The 25360-nt window shown below is 37.9% G+C and overlaps 3 protein-coding genes across 10 annotated transcripts; 1 reads left to right on the top strand and 2 right to left on the bottom strand.

Annotated features, from left to right (window-relative positions):
- Positions 1-2849: 2849 nt before the first annotated feature.
- Positions 2850-6445, bottom strand: LOC137948997 (uncharacterized). 7 transcript variants are annotated; one of them, XR_011111673.1, is made up of 7 exons: positions 5984-6137; positions 4219-4281; positions 4059-4113; positions 3849-3933; positions 3619-3673; positions 3398-3468; positions 2850-3219 (listed from the first exon to the last, which is right to left on the bottom strand). XR_011111673.1 is itself a non-coding variant. In XM_068795245.1 (7 exons), the coding sequence occupies exons 3-7, from the start codon at positions 4095-4097 to the stop codon at positions 3127-3129; spliced, it is 348 nt and encodes a 115-aa protein (XP_068651346.1). In that variant the 5' UTR covers positions 4098-4113; positions 4219-4281; positions 6228-6445; the 3' UTR covers positions 2850-3126. The 7 variants fall into 7 exon arrangements, 6 of the variants coding, with proteins under 6 accessions (XP_068651346.1, XP_068651345.1, XP_068651347.1 ...); XM_068795245.1 differs by lacking the exon at positions 5984-6137 and adding an exon at positions 6228-6445 and having other exon boundaries at positions 3849-3938; XM_068795244.1 differs by having other exon boundaries at positions 3849-3938.
- An 808-nt stretch (positions 6446-7253) lies between these two features.
- Positions 7254-18512, top strand: LOC137947913 (putative disease resistance protein RGA3). 2 transcript variants are annotated; one of them, XM_068793754.1, is made up of 4 exons: positions 7254-11431; positions 11622-11807; positions 16936-17006; positions 17106-18512. In XM_068793754.1, exon 1 carries the CDS (start codon positions 7331-7333, stop codon positions 11375-11377), a length of 4047 nt encoding a protein of 1348 aa, XP_068649855.1. In that variant the 5' UTR covers positions 7254-7330; the 3' UTR covers positions 11378-11431; positions 11622-11807; positions 16936-17006; positions 17106-18512. The 2 variants fall into 2 exon arrangements, with proteins under 2 accessions (XP_068649855.1, XP_068649856.1); XM_068793755.1 differs by having other exon boundaries at positions 11619-11807.
- A 1050-nt stretch (positions 18513-19562) lies between these two features.
- On the bottom strand, positions 19563-24485 carry LOC137948053 (uncharacterized). The gene is made up of 7 exons (XM_068793975.1): positions 23853-24485; positions 23410-23660; positions 22823-23198; positions 22331-22462; positions 22044-22219; positions 20638-20792; positions 19563-20031 (listed from the first exon to the last, which is right to left on the bottom strand). Exons 1-6 carry the CDS (start codon positions 24393-24395, stop codon positions 20669-20671), a joined length of 1602 nt encoding a protein of 533 aa, XP_068650076.1. The 5' UTR covers positions 24396-24485; the 3' UTR covers positions 19563-20031; positions 20638-20668.
- Between the last annotated feature and the right edge of the window lie 875 nt (positions 24486-25360).

Raw genomic sequence — 25360 nt, 5'->3', positions numbered from 1 at the left:
AGAAACCAACTCTGATATCTACTATCCTTGTTCCTTTTTTCCTTGGCTCAATGGCAGGCAAGAGTAGCAGCCTCCAGTGTTGAAAATTTGAAAGCTGAAACGTCAAAAAGAAGGGCAACCACGCATCCATATTCCAAACCTTTTTTCCTCCAAGACGTTTCTTCCCACTGTTTATTCATTTGGTTGCAAACCTTCACAAGCTACCGGCGCAAGTCCTCTCTTTCTCCTTTATCCAGTTCAATCGTCCCTTGGCTCAATGGCCAGAAAATTGGCCGCCGATGCAGCAAGTATGGTCGGCGACGCAGCTCTAAATGGTGTTTTTCAAGGATTGGATCAGGCACTCACCCCTATCATCCAGAAAAAGCTGGGTCAATTATGAGATGAACTAAGAGGTTGAAAAGATATCTCTTGGGAGTTCAACCTCTCCTCAATGATGCTGAAACTCGGCAGTTCACAGAGGAGTCTGAGCGATCTTGGGTGGGTGAGCTTAGGGGATTGACTTACAACATGGAGGACATCGTCCATGAGATGAACTACGAACTTCTACGGTTGCAGTTGGAGAACAGAGATAAATCCGACGGAGAACAGGTACAAACAAGTATTTGGTGCAGTTGAAAATTGTTCTTTTAATTATCAAATTGCATCCAAGATAAATGAGGTCTTAGAAAAGTGGGAAGAAATCGTTGAATACGGGAATGCCCTTAACCTAAGAGAAAATGTTGGTGGAAGAACACTAAGAGATATTTTGAAGAGAAGAGAAACTACTTCTTTTGTAGATAAAGATTGTGTGTTTGGACGGGAGAGTGCTAAGGAGGAGATAATATCGTTTTTGAAGTCGAATCAATCTTTTGGGAGAGGTAACTTATTTGTGATTGACATTGATGGTATGGGAGGACTTGGTAAAACAACTCTTGCTAAGTTGGCTTACAATGATTCTGATCAATTCGATGTGAAAGCGTGGGTTCACGTATCTTATGACTTTGACCATGTAAGAGTGACGAGATCCATAATTGAAGCAATAACAAATGCCAAATACAAGTTGGGATCCTTGGACCCAATGCAATGCAGCCTCAAAGAGTTGGTAAAAGAAAAGAAGTTATTACTGGTGCTAGACGATGCGTGGACAGAGAACCCTAATGATCGGGAGCTCTTTTGGTGCCTTTAATTAGATCCGTCCAAAAAGGAAACAAAATTATTCCAACTACACGAAGTGAAGAAGTGTACATGAGCATGGGTTCATATGATTCCATTTACAGGTTAAAGGGGTTATCAGATGATGATTGTTGGACAATCGTTAAAGAAAAAGTGTTTGGTTACAGTGGTAATGCTGAAGAGTAAACAAACTTGGAAAGATTACGGGTGAAAGTAGCTTTTCAAGGTATTGATTTTCCTTTACATGTGTTGGCTGTTTTATTTGTGTAATTGTCAATGAATAAAAATAAACCTGTTTATGCTTTTAAAAAATAACAATAATAAAATGTACATTACATAGATCATGTTTATTTATGTTGTTGCACACCCTGTGTCAATTACCTAAATATATTGCTGGCTTCAACCATTTCAATTTCAATAGAGATGGAGATTTCTTATCAACTCTTTATCATCTATTTGGGTTACTTATTTTTGAAAATAACTATGGGAAAATATGAACCTTGCTTTAAATTTCAATAAAGAAGGAGATCATCTTAATTATAGAGTTACAAAACAATTATCTCTTTGTATCCTCCGTCAAGTTGAATTGGGGTTTGCGAAAAATTTCTTGTGTTTTTCGAGAAGAAGCATCTATTTTTGTGAAAATATACTTTTATACAAGTGAAAATAAAACAAAGAAAAAGTGATTAAAAAGGGAAAAATGATGTAAACTTGAATATATCTTCTGGTCATGGTTTTCTTCTTTCTATAGTTGGACTGCGATTACCCAGTTAACCCACCCTGGAATGATTTTTGTTCCAATTGGATACACTTTTGAAGCTGTGATGTTCAAAATGGACTCAATCAGGGGTGGTTCTATATACAGTGCTGGAGTTTTTTCAGGGGAAGGACGAAGGGAGCCCAGTGTGACAGAATTAGCGCTTGCAGAACACCAAGGGAAATACATGACTGTTGTTGTCTAGAGGTTTCATAGTTGATATTCATGCTCTCCCAATGGAAGAAGGGGGGAGCCCTGTGTCTTCCTGTTCGTTATATCCCCTCTCAATATTATGAAACAGTACACTTTTACCGAATACTCAATGCAGCCTCGAGGAGCATTTCAACAAGAATTTGGCATTTATACAGAGTCTTTAACTCTTTACACCGAACCCACGAAGGGTAACTCTCCACCAGCCTGCTGTTGTGGGAACTGCTCTTAGCAAAATAATGAAAATTCCTTCTACATTTCGACTGAAAAATAATACCATTATTAAGCCAAAGGATTACAGGGTTGTTAGAAGGAACCTACAAAACTGAAACTGACAAGTCTGATGATAGATGACTCCTGCTCGGGCATATTTCTGTTTGTATGAAAATCTAAGTTGTTTAGAGAGAGAGTTATGTAGGGTTGTAGATGAGGGGGATTTCAATCCTTTCATATTGTTGTCAATCCTCTCTGGTGTTCCTCCCCATTCACTTCTTCTCCTCTTCTAACTCAAATTTCTTTAATTGTCTTCTTTTTTATCATTTAGATTCTTCTAAGTTCACCTTTTAAAAAGCGGAAGCTAGGAGAAGACCATTATAAGTTAACAGTAGCATCAATACTTTTAGAAATAGATGACTACTAAACATTTTAATTTAGTTAATATCAACTTTGAATAAATATAATATAAAAAATTGAAGAACAATCACATTATAGTATAGACATCTGACATTCAACTACTCTACTTTCATTACAATCAAAGTACTTAAATCTGCACAAGTTATAGTTGACATAAAAAGTTTGAAATAGACAGGTCCAGAAACTCAAACTAGAACTGTCTCAAATTTCTTGCCAGAGCTGCCAACAATATAGATATGTTGAACTTTGCTCTCAACATGTCTCATGTCAATGGTAGCATGAATAAGAAAATACTACAAAACTAAACAAAGAGGATAGCAACAAGCAAAAACAAATTCAGAACCAAGTTCTGAAGATTCCCCACCTGATTCAGATCAGCAGGGGAATCCTTGGAAACAGAACTGATAGCTTGCACAAGTTTCACAGTTAAAGGGGGTGCTTCTGATCCCAACAGTATTCACCGTTACCTGAAGCCAAGTATAAAGTTCTATGCCAATTCAGTTTCTCACCAACAGTTTCAGGATTGATTGTTAAAATCCCTAAAGTATGAGTCAGCTTTCCAGAGGTATTAGTTCAGCAGGAGAAAAGAAACAGAAATTGCAACAGAGTTGTCCAGCAGAAATTAGGTGTAGCAGAAGAACACACCTTGATCTGGTCTTTTGAAGTCAAAGAAAAGCAGAGAGGAAGGAAGTGATAGAACAAGTGGAACAGAAACCCTGCCACAGACAAACGAATGGCATCAACAAGTTTCTCACCAAAATACAATGCCCCATCATCTGTGAAACAGAGAGTCCAGTATACACAAAGCCTTAAGTAAAAAGGAGCTCATAAACACTGTAACCAAGAACATAAATTTAGATGCATACCATAACTTTCAATACTGTCAACGAGCATGAGAATGTCATTTTTCACAATGCCAATCTGCCATGAATAGAACAAACAAATTTGAGATGAGCAAACCATCTGTTATTAAATATTTAACCTGAAACATGGATGCATAATTTTCCTAAAATTATTTCAAACTAAGCCAGTGTTAATTATTGGATTCCATAATTGGACACTGTAGAATTTCTCCAATCAAATTAGAAGCACTTACCATAGACTGATCAACTTCAGCACCTGCTAATTTAAGAAAGACTGCAAGTGTTTCGAGTGCCACCCAGTAGCAGGTTGATAGGAATCTATTCTACAACATACAGGAAAGTCCACTTGAACACTAGTGCTAAATGCAATATGGAAATGTCTTCAGAAATACATGGAACACAAGAAAATAAATAAAGCTGAATCTATTTCAAGAACATCGTACTAGATGCATAAGCACTGGAATCATACTTCCATTTTCCATCACTCTGGCTTAGCACCTGCCAAAAGCAAATAAGGAGGGGAAATTCACGAATGCTATGCAGCTATAGCAATGTGGGAATCAACACAGTCAGAGACTTGAGCAATGAAGCAGGTACACTGACCTTGATTGCATGAAAAATGCCATCTGCATCCTCAAGAAGCACATTGGCTTTGCCACCGTGATCCTGCAAACCAAATAAGAAGTGCAAATAGAGATTATGATGGTTAAAGCAACAAATGACTTCGGCTGGAAAAAAAAAAAAACTCAAACATTGAGACACATAGCCAATCCTGAAATAAACACATCTGTGAAAGTTGTCATGCAGTAGAACTAACAAACATCAACAACTACACGTTCAATTTCAAAGGGAATATATATTTTTTTTGAACGGTGCAATGGGATTTCATCAAAGGAAAGAGAGGATGCAATAAAGACCTGCCAAAGGGGAGAGGAACAAATACTAAAAGAAACTACCTCTAACAACTAAGAAACAAAAATGCAACATACAAGGCCTGATGAATAAATAGTTAAGCACTAGAGACATCTTCCTTGGCAAAGCTCTCTTGCAAATGACATTGGAAGATCAAGGCATGTGGATCCAAGTAACGTCAATGTGATAGATAATATCACTGATTTCCTCAACTAAATGAAATAGACGCCAGGGAAGAATACATACATACATACATACAAAGAGGCAACACCATGACCCAAGGTAAGCCAAACAAAAGGAAAAGGACCATTTGAACGTTCAACAACATTCAATATTAGAGTAGCACAACAAGTTTGGACCAGAAAACACTCAAAAAGACCTAAAAGGAGAGTACAACTATGAGATGGAAGTGTTCAGGGCATTTGATTTTTTTGTAATATAAACAAAGACTGACAACAAAATCACAATAAGGAAAGAAACATTACTGTTTTCTCAAAAACAAAAGAGACATTTGTGAGCTGCTGGGTCACTTACCTTAATAAAAACCAAACTACCAGTAGATTGGTAGAAGTCAAGGAGTGAAGTTGCATCCTTCACGTTGAAATTATTAGAATAAATGATAATATATTTGAATAAAAGCAGTATGATTATGCCCAAAATTAAGAGAAGTTCCCGTTACCCCTTTCACGTTGAAAACTCTAAGAGTCTATGGATACAAAAAAAATTCAAGAATGTGAAAACTTGACTGGACATGATTTGGAGGTTGGCCACTGCATTGAGATGATAATGTCTAAGTATGTGGGTAATTTAACCTCACATTCCTCTATGAAGATTTCTTGTTTTTGAAGGGTCGAGTTGCTGTCGAATGGATATCTTCAGCCTCTCATCAAATTAAAAGGAATTGGAAGTTCAGATCAGTGATGACTTGGAGGTTGGCGACTGCAATGAGATGATAATGTCAAAGTATGTGGGTAATTTAACCTCACATTCCTCTATGAAAATTTCTTGTTTTTGAAGGGTCGAGTTGCTGCCGAATGGATTTCTTCAGCCTCTCATAAAATTAAAAGGAATTGGAAGTTCAGAGCAGTGATGGCTTGTTGCCCTTGCCAGGAGGTCTTTCTGTAACACGTCCAGGGTTCTACACCGTCAACTGTTAAAATCTGAGGTAATTAGGGAAGGGGATTTCAATATATCCCCAATTTGAAAAGGTTATCGACGACGCGTTGTCAACGACTTGAGTCTTCTCCTCGGGAATTTCTGGTTGCCCCACTCTAACGCAACGATGCCCACAGCAAAGAAGCAAAGGTAGCCTCATAAAGCGCCTCAAATTTGTACGTTTGATCCTGGACTTACGGGGAGGCAGATCTATGAAAATAGTCCAGATGTACCTTCAGTAGTTCTCAAAGAATTCTAGATAGTAGTTCTCATCTCAAAAGAATCGATATGAACAACTCACCTCAAAATGATCAATACGAACATTTTTATCACAGAGATCATACTGGAAGATCTTCTGAATGGAACGCGGTGAATCCGTTAGTGATCAATCTCTCAACACGACTAGTAAAAAAATTCATTTTTATTCGAAGTCGTCATCTCCATTTTTTGTCAAAATCTACTAGTTGAAAAGTTATGAATGATAAATCACTTGAATCTACATCTAAAAGAAAATTTCAAAGAAATTAATGAAGTATAGTAGTTACTTGTCGTCTTCCAGGTCGTCAGGTCTGGATCGAGGGACCAAGCTGCGATGATGCGTCACTTCAAACTACAGGTCGTCAGTCTGAACGAAGGACCAAGCAGCAGGCTTGTCTTCACTTCAAAGAATAGAGCTGCGACACGGAGGCCGCAAGTTTTTTATTAAAGAAAAAAACACAACGACGATTTGGTTCGTTTGATTACGTACGTCGTCGGGGCTCTCCTCTACTGTCACTGGATCCATTGACATCCTTATTAGGTCTGTCAAGTTTTATTGTATTGTGGGGTTTAACATGTTATAGGCAATTCATTCTTCTCCATTCTGTAGCAAGTGGTGACAAAACTATAGGCAAAATGGCTGGGCCCCTTCTGTGGGCAGCGCTCTTTCCTATCCTAGTAAAATTCAGATAGGTCGAGAAGAGGTGGAGGGATCCGCCCAACCCATGGAGGGCCTCTGCAACTCCCTCGACAGTCAGCAGGAGCCTTCACTGTGGAACGGCATCAACCTGCCCGATGGCAGATTTGTGGATATTTAATTTACATCCTATCAAAACTGCTCTGATTGAAATTGTTTACCTGTAGAAGGGGACGCGTCGTCTTTCAAGCATTGATAGATAACTTCTTTATGGCTCCCAATTTCAAGGGACGTGAACGAAGGTCGAGCCAAAACAAGAATTTTCCAAGCAAATTAAACAAGTATAATCGTTGTTTGTCGTCTTCCAGGTCGTCAAGTCTAGATCAAGGGACCAAACTGCCAGGAATTTTCTCATCCTTCAAAGAATAGAACTGCGACACGGAGGCTGCAACTTTTTTTATTTTAAAAAATAAACAAGACTTTGTGGTTGTTTGCTAATGTACGTCTTAGAACAAAAAAAGGAAGACTAAATCAAACTCGTCGGATTAATATATGACAGCTGCCTCCCAGTATCCTTCATGTTCTTTAATCCCACTGGAAATTAAGAAGACTTATGTTGTTGCAAGTCGTTAATTAAATGCCCTGTAATTCAAATACATATTAAGGAATCAAGGGGAAAGCAAGGAAAAGACCTCCACTCCGAAGCCAGACGGAGGAAAACATCTTTCGCCCTTTACGTGTGTCCTAGGTTCAATGGCCGGCAACATGGCAGCCGATGCAGCAAGTATGGTCGGCGAGGCAGTGCTAAATAGTGTTTTTAAAGGCTTGGCTCAGGCACTCACCCCTATCATCCAGAAAAAGCTGGGTCAATTCTGGGGTGTTGACAAAGAGCTTAAGAGGTTGAAAAGAAATCTCTTGGGAGTTCAACCTCTCCTCAATGATGCTGAAACTCGGCAGTTCGCAGAGGAGTCTGTGCGATCTTGGGTGTTCGACCTTAGGGGGTTGACATACGACATGGAGGACATCCTCGATGAGATGAACTATGAACTTCTTCGGTTGCAGCTGGAGAACAAAGATAAATCCGATGGAGAACAGGTACAAACCTTATTCACTTCTTTGAAACTGGATAAAGTATTCGGTGCAGTTGAAAATTGTTCTTTTAATTATCAAATTGCATCCAAGATAAATGAGGTATTAGAGAAGTGGGAAGAAATTATTGAATACGGGAATGCCCTTAATCTGAGAGAAGGTGTTGGTGGAAGAACACTCGGATATATTTGGAAGAGAAGAGAAACTACTTCTTTGGTAGATAAAAATCGTGTGTTTGGACGAGAGAGTGATAAAGAGGAGATAATATCGTTTTTGAAATCGGATCAATCTTCTAGGAGAGGTAACTTATCTGTGATTGGCATTGTTGGTATGGGAGGACTTGGTAAAACAACTCTTGCTAAGTTGGCTTACAATGATATTAATCAATTCGATCTAAAAGTGTGGGTTCATGTGTCTCATGACTTTGACCATGTAAGAGTGACCAGATGCATAATCGAAGCTATAACAAATGACAAATACAAGTTGGGATCCTTGGATCCAATGCAATGCCGCCTCCAAGAGTTGGTAAACGAAAAGAAACTGTTACTACTACTAGATGATGCGTGGACGGAGAACCCTGAGGATTGGGAGACTCTTTTGGCGCCTTTAATTAGATCCGTCCAAAAAGGAAGCAAAATTATTGCAACAACACGAAGTGAAGAAGTGTGCAGGAGCATGGGTTCATGTGATTGCATTTACAGGTTAAAGGGGTTATCGGACGATGATTGTTGGACTATCGTTAAAGAAAAGGTGCTTGGTTACAGTGGTCATGCTGAAGAGCAAGCAAGCTTGGAAAGATTACGGGTGAAAGTAGTGAAGAAGTGTCAGGGATTACCATTGGCTGCAAACGTGGTTGGTGGATTGTTAGGTACCGTCCATGTTGATAAATGGGAGAGATTATTAGAAAGTGAAATTTGGGAGTTGCCAAAAACCAAGGATTACATACTCCCTGCATTGATGCTCAGCTATCTCTGTTTGGATCCACATCTAAAACGTTGTTTCACATATAGTGCCACATGTTTCAAACGGGATTATTTTTATAAGAAGGAAATGGTTCGCTTGTGGATGGCTGAGGGTTTTATCGAGGTTAATAAAAGTGATGAGATGGAAGACATTGCAAATGATTACTTTGACAATTTGGTTGCCAGACATTTTTTTCAAACTCGTCATGACGAACCTTCTGAGTATAGCTTTTATGGGATGCATGACCTTATTCGTGAGCTTGCAGAGGTAATTATGGGGAATATTTCTTTCAAAATCCAAGGGGAAATTGGGACAAAAAGGCCAACTGAAGAGACTAGACATATTTCATTGGGTTGCGAAGTCATGACCCAAATACAATTGGATAAATTGGTTAAAGCCAAGAGCTTGCGTACACTTTCAATAGCTTATGCAAGCATTGACAAGGAATTGAAGCAAATAGACCACAATTTCAAATGCTTGCGTGTTCTAGATCTAAATGGATATTCGATACAAGAAATTCCTGAGTCAATTGGTAATTTGAAACATCTACGACATCTTGATCTACATAACACCCGTATAGGAAGCATGCCAGATTCCATTTGTAGTCTTTATAATTTGCAAACACTAAATTTAAATAATTGCAACAATTTGTTAGAGTTACCGGGTGGCATTGGAAGCCTCATTAATCTACGATATCTCATGTTGAGGGAAACAAAGTTACAAATGCTTCCAGATTCCTTATGTAAATTGGAGAAGTTACAAGAGATTGACCTTTCATCTTGTCATAAGTTTGTTGTGTTACCAACAAACATTGGCGACCTAAATAACCTCCGTAGCCTCAAGTTGTCAACAACCAAAATAAAGATGCTTCCATCTTCTTTATGTAAATTGGAGAAATTACAAGAGATTTACCTTTCACTTTGTGAGGGGTTAAGGGTGTTACCAACAAACATTGGCGACCTGAATAGCCTTCGTAGCCTCGATATAGAAGGAACGAGTGTAAAAGAACTACCAAACTCCATTTGCAGGTTGTACAATCTTCAATCAATACGTCTTTTCGGTTGCAATAAGTTGACAGAGCTACCAAAAGAGATGAGTAATCTAATCAATCTACAATCCTTTGAAATAAAGGAAGAGCTCATTAAGACTTCGTTGCTGCCAAGAATTGAAAGATTCACTAATATTCGTCGATTGAGAAATTATTGTATCACCAATGAGATTGGAATAGGGCGGTTAAATCTCTTGATAAACTTTCATGAAATACGGATAACCAACCTTGAGAATGTGGAAAGCGTAGAAGAGGCAAGGGTAGCTAATTTGAAGAATAAACATAAACTTGTCAGATTGGTGATGGAATGGAGTAAGCCTGATTCTTCTAACTTATGGGATGGAAATGATAAGAAAGAAATACTTGAAGCTCTTGAACCTCCTCATGCTAATCTTAGACACCTAACTGTAAAGAACTACGGTGGTTTCAAATTTCCAAGTTGGTTAGGGGACCCATCCTTCTCCAAATTGGTAGAGATAGAGCTAATTGGTTCTAGGAAATGCAAATTGCTTACATCACTTGGTCAATTGCGCTCTCTCAAAAAGTTGGTCATAGTAGAAATGTTAGAACTTAAGCATGTAGGCCGTGAATTTTTTGGCAATGGAGCATTTCCATCATTACAAATATTGCAGTTGAAGCATTTGCCTAATTTGGAGGGGTGGTTCGAAGCAAAAGAAGGTGATTTCCCACGTCTCATAGAACTGGAAGTTAGGAACTGCCCAAAATTAAGAGAACATCCCATCACTCCCCTCACTTTGAAAACTCTCAGAGTTTATGTATACGAAAAAACTCAGGAATGTGAGAACTTGAGTGGACAAGATTCAGAGGTTAGGCATTGCAATAAGATAATAATGTTGAAGTCTTTGAGTAATTTAACCTCACTTTCCTCTTTGATCATTTCTGGTTTTCTAAGAGTGAAGTTGTTGCCGAATGGATTTCTTCAGCCTCTTAGGAAAATAGAGGAATTGGTTATTGTAAATTGTGATGAATTGTTGTCCTTGCCAGAAGGTCCTTCTACAACACTTTCAAAGTTACTTATTATCAATTGCCCAAATATGACATCATTTGGGAAGGGATTTCAAAATATCCCCTGTTTGGAACGCTTATCAATAATTGGTTGTCCACGACTTGAGTCTTCTCCGGGGGAATTGACTGTTGTTTCATGTGTAAAGCATTTTGAAGTGGTTGGTTGCAGCAAGACAACATTATCAAGTGTGTTGCCACATCTCTCTACTCTTGAACATCTGGTAATAAAGGAAATTGATGGGCTCCAATATCTCCCTCGTGATTTGCTATTAAACTTGACCACCCTTAAATACTTGGAGATTGAAGATTGCATTGAACTCACTTCTTTGTTGGTTGAGCTACCTTCCTCCCTTGTACGGTTGAGGATTGAACATTGCACTGAACTTGTATCTTTGCCAAATGAGCTACCATCGTCACTTGTAGAATTTTCTGTCAGTTACTGTAAGAAAATCAAATCCCTGCCCAAGGGCCTATGCAACCTTACTTCTCTCAAATACCTTTGGATCCTGTGCTGCCCTCTAGTTGAGTCCTTCCCAGATGATGGATTTCCTGCTGGCCTCCTTACATTGACAATTTTGTGCTGCCCCATTCTAACACAACGGTGTCGACAGCAAGGAAGCAAAGAGTGGAGCATGATTAAGTGCATACAAAATGTTCTTCTGATATCGGAGTAATGGGGAGGCAGATTTATGAAAAGAGTCCAGAAGTGCCTTCAGTAGTTCTTAAAGGTATTGATTTTTCTTTACATGTGCTGGTTGTTTATTTGTGTGATTGTCAATGAATTAAAAATAAACTTGTTTATGCTTTTAAAAAATTACAATAATAAAACTTACATTGATCACGTTTATTTATGTTGTTGCACACTTTGCATCAATTACCTAAATATACTTTTGGTTTCAACCATTTAAATTTCAGTAGAGATGGAGATTTCCTATCAACTGTTTATCATCTATCGGGAGCCCAGTATGACAGAATTAGCGCTTACAGAACACCAAGGGAAATACATGACTGTTGTTGTCTAGAGGTTTCATAGTTGATATTCATGCTCTCCCAATGGAAGAAGGGAGCCCGGTGAGGACAGAATTAGCCCTTGCAGAACACCAGGTGAAATACATGGCTGCTGTTGTCAAGAGGTTTCACAGTTGATATTCATGCTTTCTCTTTGAAAATTAGTGTCTTCCTGTTCGTTGTGGTTATATATCTTTCTCATTAGACCATGTTTTTTGTCTTCCATTAGTTGTTTAGTTTTGTGTTTAGTTATACAAGAGATTTGTATATGAAGTCCTGATCCAGCTGGGGTCCGGAAATGATTTCAGCTCCACCATAGGAGATGGGAGTTTGGCAAACCCGACCCAATTCAAGTTTTATATAAGCTTATATCCCCTCTCAATATTATGAAACAGAACACTTTTACCGAATACTCAATGCAGCCTCGAGGAGCATTTCAACAAGAATTTAGCATTTATACAGAGTATTTAACTCTTTACACCGAGCCCATGAAGGGTAACTCTCCACCAGCCTGCGGTTGTGGGAACCGCTCTTAGCAAAATAATGAAAATTCCTTCTACATTTCGACTGAAAAATAATACCATTATTAAGCCAAGGGATTCCAGGGTTGTTAGAAGGAACCTACAAAACTGAAACTGACAAGTCTGATGATAGATGACTCCTGCTCGGGCATATTTATGTTTGTATGAAATTCTAAGTTGTTTAGAGAGAGTTATGTAGGGTTGTAGATGAGGGGGATTTCAATCCTTTTATATTGTTTTCAATCCTCTCTGGTGTTCCTCCCCCTTCACTTCTTCTCCTCTTCTAACTCAAATTTCTTTAATTTCTTCTTTTATATCATTTAGATTCATCTAAGTTCACCTTTTAAAAAGCGGAAGCTAGAAGAAGACCATTATAAGTTAACAGTAGCATCAATACTTTTAGAAATAGATGAGTAACTTCGAATAAATATATTATAAAAAATTGAAGAACAATCACATTACAGTATAGACATCTGACATTCAACTACTCTACTTTCTTTACAATCAAAGTACTTAAATCTGCACATGTCATAGTTTACATAAAAAGTTTGAAATAGACAGGTCCAGAAACTCAACTAGAATTGTCTCAAATTTCTTGCCAGAGCTGCCAACAATATAGATATGTTAGACTTTGCTCTCAACATGTCTCAGCTTCAGGAAAACCTACAAAAGAAAAATAATATCAAGAGACAGACTATCTAATGTCAATGGTAGCATGAATAAGAAAGTACTACAAAACTAAACAAAGAGGATAGCAACAAGCAAAAACAAATTCAGAACCAAGTTCTGAAGATTCCCCACCTGATTCAGATCAGCAGGGGACTCCTTGGAAACAGAACCGATAGCTTGCACAAGTTTCACAGTTAAAGGGGGTGCATCTGATCCCAACACAGTATTCACCGTTACCTGAAGCCAAGTATAAATTTCTATGCCTATTCAGTTTCTCACCAACAGTTTCAGGATTGATTGTTAAAATCCCTAAAGTATGAGTCAGCTTTCCAGCGGTATTAGTTCAGCTAGAGAAAAGAAACAGAAATAGCAATAGCAACAGAGTTGTCCAGCAGAAAATAGGTGTAGCAGAAGAACACACCTTGATCTGGTCTTTTGAAGTCAAAGAAAGCACAGAGGAAGGAAGTCATAGAACAAGTGGAACAGAAACCCTGCCACAGACAAACGAATGGCATCAACAAGTTTCTCACAAAAATACAATGCCCCGTCATATGTGAAACAGAGTCCAGTATACACAAAGCCTCAAGTAAAAAGGACCTCATAAATACTGTAACCAAGAACATAAATTTTAGATGCATACCACAACTTTCAATACTGTCAACCAGCTTGAGAATATCATTTTTCACAATGTCAATCTGCCATGAATAGAACAAACAAATTTGAGATGAGCAAACCATCTGTTATTAAATACTTAACCTAAAACATGGATGTATAATTTTCCTAAAACTATTCCAAACTAGGCCAGTGTTAATTATTGGATTCCATAATTGGATACTGTAGAATTTCTTCAATCAAATTAGAAGCACTTACCATAGACTGATCAACTTCAGCACCTGCTTATTTAAGAAAGACTGCTAGTGTTTCAAGTGCCACCCAGTGCTAAATGCAATATGGAAATGTCTTCAGAAATACATGCAACACAAGAAAATAAATAAAGAAAGAAACATTACTGTTTTCTCAAAAACAATAGAGACATTTCTGAGCTTATATCAGCACTTTTATCTATACCAAGAACTTGAAATGTCCTCAGTACTACATAAGTGTCCTCTTAAGCTGATCAGAAAGATAGCAAATTAGTCATCCAGGTAAAGTTTTTCTCAAACATATGAATATAAAACACCATCCAACCATCACAAACTCACAAACAAAGGAGTAGGAAAGATCATTGCTCGAATTTGCATGGATATAAGGTTCTACACAGACATAGCCATTGTCCTCCTCTAAATTTAATGAGATTCCTCATCTCTAACCACTTGGTTGTCTTGGTTGGATCACTCGTTCAAGTACCTTGAAATGATGGTCAATTTTAAAAATGAAACTTCCTTTAAGAAATGATTGTTCGGTTTGTGCTTTTCCACATTGGTCTAGGAGCCAAAAAGCAGAGGGCCCTCCCCTTTGCTGAGGGCTCCCCCCCCCCCCCCCCCCCCCCCCCTCCCCCTCTCCATTGCAGATATTCATAGGGCAATATGAGGATAGGATTCGATTCAGATATTGAAATTATGAATTCTATCTATTCCTAAATATCTGAATATTTCAAATTTGGATATGCACAAAATTATTCAAAGTTATAATTTTGAATTTCTAAATATCTGCAACATCCCTCGACAGTCAGCAATGGCCTTCACTGTTGAACGGCTTCAACCTACCCAATGTAAGATTTATAGAGTTGGTGGGAGAGTCGTGCAGGGACGGCTTCCTATCAAAACCTGAACCAGGGGAAACTTCGTCGTTCAAGCATTGATGGATACCTTCTTTATGGCTCCTAGAACAGTAAGGAAACGTACAAACCGAGCAATCATTTTCTTAAAGCAACTTGCAGTTTCAAGGGACGTGACGGAAGGTCGAGCCAAAACAAGAATTTTCCAAGGAAATTAACCAAGTATAGTAGTTGCTTGTCGTCTTCCTGGTCGTCAAGTCTGGATCAAGGGAACTGAAGCATTTCAAAAAATGCATGACCTTTTTGTATCTAAAAAAGTTGGTCATAGAAGAAATGCATGAACTGAAGCACGTAGGCAGTGAATTTTTGGCAATGAAGCATTTCCATCTTTACAAATACTACCGTTGAAGCATTTAGCTAATTTGGAAGGGTGGTCTGAAGCAGCTCATTGAACTCGAAGTTTGGAACTGCCCAAAATTAAGAGAACATCCCATCACCCCCGCTTTCCTCTTTGAAGATTTCTGGTCTTCAAAGGGTTGAGTTGCTATAGAATGGATTTCTTCAGCCACTCGTGAACATAAAGAAATTGGAAATTGAGAATTGTGATGAATTATTGTCCTTGTCAGAAGGTTCTTCTGCAACACTTCAGAGTTACCCGTCATCAACAGTCCAAATTTGAGGTCATTAGGGACAAAATATCACCTGTTTGGAAAGGTGATAATCATGCGTTGTCCACGGTTTATGGTATTTTAAAGTGGTTGGAAAGTGTGTTGTCTTTTCTCTCTACTCTTGAGCATCTAGTAATTAAGGAAATTGATGGGCTCCACTATCTCTCTTGTATCCCTGGCAATTGAAGATTGCACTGAGCTCACATCTTTGCCATATGAGCTACCATCCTCCCTTGTACGGTTGACAATTGAACATTGCACTGAACTCACATCTTTACTGGATCAGCTACCATCCTCCCTTTTATCCTTGACAATTCGACATTGCATTGAACTTGTATCTTTGCCAGATCAACTACATGCGTCGCTTGAAAGCTTTCATGTCACCAACTATAAGAAAATCAAATCCCTGCATATGGGCCTATGCAACCTTTCTTCTCTCAAATACCTTATCATCAACGGGTGCCCTTTAGTTGAGGCCTTCGTTTGTTGTCAATTCGGGGGTGCCCCAATCTAACACAACAATGTCGGCAGCAAGGAAACAAAGAGTGGAAGATGATAAAGTGCTTACATGAAGTACATTTGAGACTGGACTAATGGGGAGGCAAATTTATGAAAAGATTCTAGAAGTGCCTTTGGGGGGTTAGTCAACTTGAAGTCCGAGATGATCTTCAACCGCATGACGCCCTTCAACACTTGAAGTCATTAGTGGAGCGCAGATGACATTTCATCTGGATGCAGGGGATGAAGCGGTCCTTCATCTCCATGGTTTAAAATCCTTCATCTCAAAGAAGGCCATATTTGATCTTCTTTGAGATAAAGGACGCGTGACGCTTGCTTTTTCCCTCTCTCTCCTCGCACCCCCCTCTCTCGCGCGTCCTCAATTCCCTTTTTTTCTTCCTCTCTCCCGCACTCCCTCTCTTGTCTCCCTGCGCCCTCGACGTCGCTGCTGCCTCTCTTCTCTCGGATTCTCTTCTCCGGCCTCCGTCTCTGCTCCCTCTCGTCTCTGGCCTCTGTCTCTCTGTCTTCTCTCGGACTCGCCCTCTCTCTCGTACTCCCTCTCTCGTCTCCGTGCCTCCCTCTCTTCTCTCGGACTCACTCTCCGTTTTTCTCTCTCGCTTATCTCTCTCTCTTATCCCTCTCGACCTCCCTTTCTTCTCTCTTCTCCCTTTCAGCCTCCCACTCCCTTCTCTCTCTGGCTATTCTCCTTTCTCCCAAAATACCTTCCGATTTCGTTCGATTTCGATTTTGACATTTGGGCATCAATTGCTTAATTTCTACTTCGATTAGGCATCGATTTCACCCTTCGGCTTCGGTTTTCCCCAAATTTCAGAAGGTATGACTAAACCCTAATTTTTTTTCATTAAATTAGTGTTTTATTTAATTTTATTCTATTTTATTTTCAGTGCCTAATTGGGGGTTATTTGTGCATAATTGTGGGATTTAGGGTTACGGTTTAGGGTCTAAATTCTTGATTCGTGTTAGTGATTATTTTTAGGGTTTGGTGCTTGGTATTTAAGGATTTCAAAAGTGAATGCCTGATGCTCAGGGTAATCGTGTGATTTATCTCCTACTGCACTCTTTCTATTATTTTTATTTCATCTCTTATTTCAAATGAATTGTGTACGTGGATACTTGGATCCGGATTGCAGGAGAAAGAAGTAAGGGCAACTGAGGAGGTGCACATGTTGAGAAGACATATTGATGAACTTGATTGTACTAGGTAGTATCGGAATTATCTCTCCATTTTGATATTTGTGAACTAAAACCTTTTAATTTGGTGCTTGGTAGTTTTATATTGAATTCTAGTTATCCATGACAGGTTGAGTGCATCAGAAAGTGATGCACGGAAGATCAGGAGCTACAGCTACAATTGCTTTCTGTTGTATCTGTTAGTGCTCTACTGCCACTCAGTTATGTTAAATTGTTCATGTGATTCGAGGTTTTGTGTGTTGTAAATGCATATTTTCATGTGCTGGGGCAAAACTATCTTGAACCTTTTCCAGGAATAGCACTTTAGTTTTTGTATAATCATTAGATAGAAGCTAAAACATGACATTTAACCTTAGTGCATTTATGTCCATTAAAAAAATAAAAAGAAATATGCGGGGATGCTTGGGGTTTGCTGCAGGAAAGCAGACAACTCCAAAGTGCATAGTATTTTCCCTACAAAACCAGGAGCAAGTTTGAGCATCTTCTGTCAAGGTAGTTTTATGAACAATACAATTTACCGAAGCTAAAAGTAATGGCATCATCATCAGATCACGAAATGGCTTTTTGGTTTCTTTTAGCAGTTCCTATGCATAAACTTCCCCTTCAACCCCATAAAAATCAAATGATAATGCACATTAATTCACTATATGAACTGTTGAGGACAATATAGAGAACCTTTTTTTCTGGATTCTAGCTTTCCAAAATTTCTCCAAGTGTATAGCTTGCCACTTTTGATCATATTGATCCATCTCTTTAATGCATGTTCTGTTAATAGAGGGAATAACTATAGAAATATTTTGGTCTGGCCATCCTGCTCTTGGTGATAAGACCTGATCCAATCACCCGATATTGCCAACTCATTGTAGAGGTGTAAGAGCCTAGATGGTTTTTGGGGCCTTAGAACCACTTATTATGATGTCCCTCATTCCCTTGAGATTTTTGTTTACCTATTGAATTGCTAATCTGTGGTCCTTTCAGTTGTAAGCCAGGCCCCTTTTGTTTCCTTCTTTGTTTGTTCTCTTTCACTTTGACAATTGAAGAATGCCGCTCGGATCTTGCCTTTTGGAGTGATGTCTCTAGTTCACAATGTATAGATTTCTTCTTCTTCCTCCTACTTGATGATTAAAAATGGTACTTCTGATCAACCATGGGGAAGGGAAGAGTTATAAGGGGTTTTTTCTTCACTGGGATTCCCTGCATATTGCACAATTATATACGTGGACAAGATTATGATGATATATTTGAAGATGAAGATGATGATTCGGGTGGCGAGCTCGTGGAGGAGGTGATGCTGTCCAAGGTGTAATGGATGATACAGACAATGACGAAGATGATGGTCTTGAGGATGAGGGTAGCCAAGTAACATGCTTTCGGAGGCAGCATGCATTAGAATCCACAAGAGCCGCACAATTTCGAGATGCCATATCGACTTCCATGTGGAACGATAAATGATGGTTGTATGCTATTACTTTTGAACATGTGTCGTTCATATGTACTAAACTTGTAACTTGATGATTTTAATATTAAAGGCATGAACTCGTTATTTGAATAATCTTTCTTTTAGGTTATTAATAAAGTTGTATATGTATTTATTTATTATTTTTGTTCAATTTTATTACTATATTAAACTTCATATTTATTGTTCCAAGAAATAAAATATAATTAAATTATGCATTTGATTAATTAATTACTTTTAATTTTGTGAAAATATATTAGTAATTGATACCATGTAAAAAATCTATCTTATGTTATTAATATAATACTTATTTATTTATTAATCATATTTATTTTTTATTTACTCTATTATATTAGTGATTTAATAATGGTAATTAAAATATAGTTAACTTAAACATTTGGTTTAATTAACTTATTTTTATAATTAATAAAATCAATGGTTTTAAATTTCGAAGATGAAGATGAACTTGTCCACACTAATACCCATTTCGAAGATGAAGATCATGTAGATGCATGAGATGAAGATCAAATTTTTAGTTTGTTGACTAGCCCCCCCTTTAGTAGTTCTTCAAGGTATTGATTTTTATTTGCACGTTATGGCTGTTTTATATGTGTAATTGTCAATGAATAAAAATAAACGTTTATGGTTTTAAAAAATTAAAATAATAAAATTGACATAGATCTTTGTTAATTTCCGCTTCAATCATTTAAATTTCAATAGAGATGGAGATTTCTTATCAACTGTTTATCATCTATTTGGGCTACTTATTTTTTCTAAAAAACCTATATGAAAATATAATTAAATATATAAAAAATACAAAAACTATTTTTATGTGATCCATACAGCTGGAAAGAGAAACAAATAGAAGAAATTCATTGAATTAGAGTTATTTTTTATTAATTAAAAGCCAATTTGTAGACTAAAAAATAAATTTTAATCATAATTCTAAATTTTCTACATTTATTCAACGAATTCCATGATCTGTATAATCATGGTAATCAAGAGAATCAGTTATTTTCTCTACAACCATTTTAGATAGATTATTCACAAGGGAACAGACTAGAGAGGGTCTCAGGCATGATGCTCCCTTTCCCTTTAAGCCGCTTATGAGATGTTGTTCTCCATTAACTAACACTTAATAAAATTTAGGAGACTAGACACATGACAAACCATTCTTCCTACATGTATTTTCTAGATTAGAATCACAAGTTGAAATGGCCAGAGTTACCCATTCCAGGCTCCATTTAGACTCTCTTCCAAGGAGCCAATAAATGTGTAGTCAACATCTATATTTCCAACACAAATCAGTCTGAAATACAGTCTCAGGCCATCCAGTTTTAACCAGAAACAATGGAAAGGGCTCAGCCAACAGATTCCAACTGTTTCTCATCTTCTTGTTTAGCAAGTTGTAGAATTTGAAACTGCTTGCTCAGTTCTTGTTATTTTGATCCATAACTTTCTCACATTTTGCCATAAACTGCCCTCTGCCGACAAATATTTTTCTAGCATATCCCAAATTTCCCATAGGATGGTGTAATTTTCTCTCTGAAGATTGAATCCATGACACCATATTCCACCACTGTCAACAAAAGAAGAAAAAACTGATATTTAGTAGAATACAACAGAGGGCTACAAGAAAAAATTAAAAAAAAAAAGTTATTACATATAATAGGTAAGTTTACCCATTTACCCGTTTACTTGCTTATCGATTACATAAGAGTCATTATAATTTTTTAAATACCTACATAGAAAGGACATTATTATACATGTTATAACGAAAATAATCAGATGGAATGGATATTGAGTACCAGTATAGTTATCAAAACAATATATAAAATAACCTTATCTCATTTCATCCATATACAGTTTACACCCCAAGGTAAAAGCTATTTGATCCGATTCATCTTGCCTAGGGAGTAAACGAAGACGATCAAATCAACACAGGTAACAACATATGCTTTCAGCATTTCTGAGTCAGAATGCAATTGTTACACCAGTTAATCTAGGTCCAAATGTAACCAAATCAAAATTGCAATCAAACTATAACAAGAAAACTTCAAAAGCTATGTTACATGCAAATCTGGTGCTGGAACTGGACCCATTTGTCTCAGAGTGCAATACCAAGAAGATCATAAATAACTAGTCCACCCTTGATGATAATAGATAGTGAATGATTTGAACATACCCAGATGATAATAGAACTCTTTCATGCAACATCATTCCCATTCAATTGTTGATGGTGGTTTTGAAGTAATGTCCTGAACGACCCGATTTACACCTCGGACACTGTTGCAAATCTTTCGGGATACATCATCAAGGAACTTGTGGTCAAAATAATACCTGAAGTGTTTATACAAAAAAAGTATAGATAAATAAAATGCTCTTGTCCAAAAAATAAATAAACAAGTTCATAAGACTTGATCTACTTAATCAGGAGATTTTGTTGATGAATCTTGAAAATATGCATGGAAACTTCTTAAATGAGGTGAAAAAGAACTGATAGCAATTGACATTTAAGGAGTAGCACACCTTTTACTACTTCAACTGATGGACTGAAACAGAACCACATAGTCCTCAACAACTTTTTTTTTTTTGAAAGGTCAGTTCTCAATAACTAAAGAGTAGATGCAGACAATACAAATTCAAACCACAGAAGTTTCTGTAATTGAGGCCCCAGTGATAAACAAAACCTTTCCGTTTATTGAAAGCAAGATAAAGAAATAATAATGACAACAAAAATGACATGTCATATCATATGTTCATATCCACATCAAGTTATGGAAGAGAAGAGAAAATTTAGATGAAAACTGCAATTGATACCAACTTTCTCAAAAGTAGATCAGTTTTATGCTCAAGTACTGAACTTTCAAATATTGAACTTGATGCTTATTGTATCTTAGATTTTGAATGTTATTTTCAGAGGTAGGGGCACAATGTCCACCATAGGTTTCTCTATCAATAAGCGAAAATCTGTCATTTACAGTACATCAAATAAAAGTATAATATAACTTCCCGCCATTCTAATTGTGACACTTATCTTGGCAACACTGTTTTCTTACAGTATAAGTAATGACATGAGTAAGAAGAAATTAAACCACATTACAAAATAAATAAACCCAATTTGACAAGAGCACACAATCCAAGACTTTTTGCTATTTAAATAAAAAATGAGACTGTTTATTAAAGTACACAGAATTATATTTACATTTTCAGTTAAATTTCATGGGAAGATTGTAGAATATGAAAATTAATAGGAAAGGTCCCATATTGATCACTTAAAGAGAAACAGAAGGTATAAATGAAGAAAATAAACCTAACTAGAAAGGAACATATAACAAGAAGTACACAATCAAATGCAAATATAGAAGTACACAATCAAATGCAAATACTATTGTTGAAATGATGGTAGCCTTGCCAAATCCATGTAAAAGATTTCATCTCTATTATACAATATGATAAAAAAATAAATTTCCTGATAAATCTCCTATCTATGCCTATCATAGCATCAAGTTAAGTGCTAAGAGAACTCATATATTAAGAAAACTACAAACTCCACTCCAACACCACAAAAGATACTCTGGAGGAGCTTACCAATCAGCGGTCATTCCATCCTCACTAGTAATAGCTCTCAGTGCAACAACATGAGAATGAGTTCTTTGATCACCTTGAACTCCAACAGATCTTATTGGCAAAAACACAGCAAAGGCCTGCCAGATGGTATCATAAAGGCCAGCATCTTTGATTGACTGAATGAAAATCTCATCAACCTGGAAGAAGTTTACCAAAAAAATATATGGCAAAAGCATCACCAACCAACCTTTTGGCAAGATCAATGTAAACAAATCACATAGATCCACTAATAACTTCTAAAGACAAACCTGCCGCAAAACTTCCAAGGCATTTCCTTCAGTGACATCACCAAGGACACGTACAGCAAGGCCAGGTCCTGGGAAAGGGTGACGCTTCAGAAATGAGTCTGGAACATTCAAAATCCTACCCAATTTCCGTACCTTCCAGAAGATCAAACAAGCAGTTCTTAGAAATTAGATCCATGATAGAGAAAAACACCAAAAACAACTTAAACAGTCACCCGTATAAGGTCTACAAGAAAGTGCTATTAGAAAGAAGACAGTAAATCAATTATATCTAAGAGGAAGCCAATGTATTCCAATTCAGGGAACTGTAATAGCCTCTCTTTTTTCTAACAATGGTGGCAAATTTTCTTCATTATCAGATATCTCAGATAATGACCATACATAAAAGAACTCTTCAAGTAGTTGGCTCAGGACAACAAGCAACTCACAGACTAATGAAAGCAAGACCTCACAAACATCAAGCTTTCTGCTTTTTTAAGGAATAAGATGTTAAACCTCATCTTTGAAGAGGAGCTTAAGTGGTTCAATAAGCTTCAATTTCATGTTTTTGGGAAGTCCTCCAACATTATGATGGCTCTTAATGGTGTGGGAATGGGTTCTTCCACTGCCTGGAGGCGGACATGACTCAATCACATCAGGATACAGAGTGCCCTGAACAAGAAACCGAGGTTTCTTGACAAACTTTTGTTCCAAGCCCTGGGAAAATTCATCGAATACAGTAATAAATTCCTTCCCAATAATTTTTCTTTTTGCCTCAGGGTCCACAACACCTTTCAGCTTTGAAAGGAATTGATCTGTGGCATCAACGCAGGTCACAGGTAAGTGTAAGTCACTTTCAAAGGTTGACATAACTCGCTCTCTCTCCTTGTACCTATGATATGAGAAAAATCATTAGAAACTGAACACAAAAAAAGAAAGTGATATACCTTATTCTATCAATGAACATGGTAAAGATAAACAATTAACATTTACATAATTCCTGAAGAAATTAAGAAAAACAAACGATGACCATCATCATCGTAATAACACAATCTTCAAACAATATTCTAGAAGATAATGATGCAACAGATGTAACAAATCACCTCAATAAACCATTGTCAACAAAAACACAGTGAAGTCTGTCTCCGATAGCCTTGTGAACCATGGTAGCAGCAACAGTGGAGTCTACACCTCCAGACAATGCGCAAATGACATGATCGTCAGGTCCCACCATTTCTTTGATTACTTTGATTTCTTCTTCCACCACATCTTGCATTTTCCAGTCAGCAGTAACGCCACAAACATTAAAAAGGAAATTTTTCAATGTTTCCATGCCTTGTGGTGAGTGAGTCACCTACAAGAATCACAATACCATGAATATACAAATACATAATTGCAATCCAAATGAGTAAAGCTTCCCACTAATTTATCTTTCAAAATAGCTGTGTTCATGCAGTGTTCCAACAGGAACTGCACTGACCAATTCGTCACGTGTGGCTGCAACTACAAAGAAACAGAGAGAGAGAGAAAGAGAGAAGAAACGTACCTCCGGATGGTATTGAAGTCCATAGAATCTCTTCTCCGAATTCTCGATGGCAGCCACAACTCCCTGCCGACTTCTCCCCACCACCTTGAACCCCTCCGGCAGCCTCGCCACTTCATCGCCATGACTCATCCAAACCGTCTGTCTCCCTCCTTCAGCAAACAACTCACTCCCCCCCTCAGCAACAATCTCCATCTTCCCATACTCCTGCGCGTCACCAACTCGCACTTCCCCGCCAAGCTTCTGCACAATGAGATGCAAACCGTAGCAAATTCCGAGCACGGAGATGCCATTCTCCTGGACAAACTCGACAAACCCATCAGGGAAAGAGGGCCCGCCGGGGGTGTGGACGGAGCTAGGGCCACCGGAGAGGATAACGACGCGAGGATTGAGATCGATGATGGATTGGAGAGAAGAGGTGCCGGAGACGCAGAGGGATAAAACGGAGAGGTTCCGGATTCGACGGGTGATTAAATGGGTGTACTGCGAGCCAAAGTCAAGGATGAGGACCAGATTGCTGGAATTTTTAAGGGGCATAGACTCCATTATTACTGCTGCAGTAGGAGCTCCAAGGCGTTCGGAGATGATTTATCTGGTTTTTCGGCTTGAACGCATTAGGGTTTAGGACATGGGAAGAATATTACTGCTTCCGATTTACATGGGAAGAATCACTGGGTCCCGGAGATGGTGCCAGTGAGCCGCCATGCGTTTCGTTTGGCGCGAAAAAATATCCGTGACCTCTAAAATTTTAACCATACCGACCCGAACCGGAACGACTAGTCGAGTCGACCCTAACCGGTTTCTCATAAAAGAATTCATAAACCCAAACCCGAGCAGAAAACGAATTAATTAATTAATTTTTTTGTTCTTTACATGAGAGGGAACTAATACTTTGATACCACGCAGCCAAGTTAAGACTTCACTCATACACCTCAAATTTAGAAGACTTCATCATATGGGACCACTGAGCCACAGCTAATAGGATTTGACTCAAACCCGCATACTCCACCTGTAACTCGGCTAGAATGACTCAAATTGAAATTAGGCAGGCGACATTGAGGGTCAGACTCAACTCTTCTAAGGCGGAGTCCCTATGATTCTAACCGAGTCCAACCACCACCCAACTGGTTCATCCCAAATCCAACTTGTTCAATCCAAGTCAGAAAATTAGGATCCCTATTTATTCTTTTTATTCAAGTTTTGAATGTAGAACCTCATTTCCTGGTGAGACGAACGTAAGACAAAACTTAAACCCAATGTAAAGCCATTAAGCTAAAAACACATGGATCTATATTAAAATTTCAAAAACACAATAATAAGTGACTAATAAGTTACTCAATATAGAGCTAATTGCACTTTTCCAAACCAGCTTCTATATGATGTTCTGATGAGATCTCTCGGGGGAGGGTTCAGGATTTCATACCTGAAGAGACTTAAGAACTATGATTGGTAGCTCTTCCATTTCAGAGTAAACCAGATTTGTACCTGAAAAACATGATCTCAATCAAGTA

Source organism: Aristolochia californica, unplaced genomic scaffold (assembly GCF_029961685.1).
Source record: "Aristolochia californica isolate CCGP_79_NKW_82.1479 unplaced genomic scaffold, dmAriCali1.0.hap1 SCAF_13, whole genome shotgun sequence".
NCBI classification, from domain to species: Eukaryota; Viridiplantae; Streptophyta; class Magnoliopsida; order Piperales; family Aristolochiaceae; genus Aristolochia; species Aristolochia californica.
The sequence above is the reverse complement of the archived record's forward strand: the minus strand, read 5'-3'. Positions and strand labels throughout refer to the sequence as shown.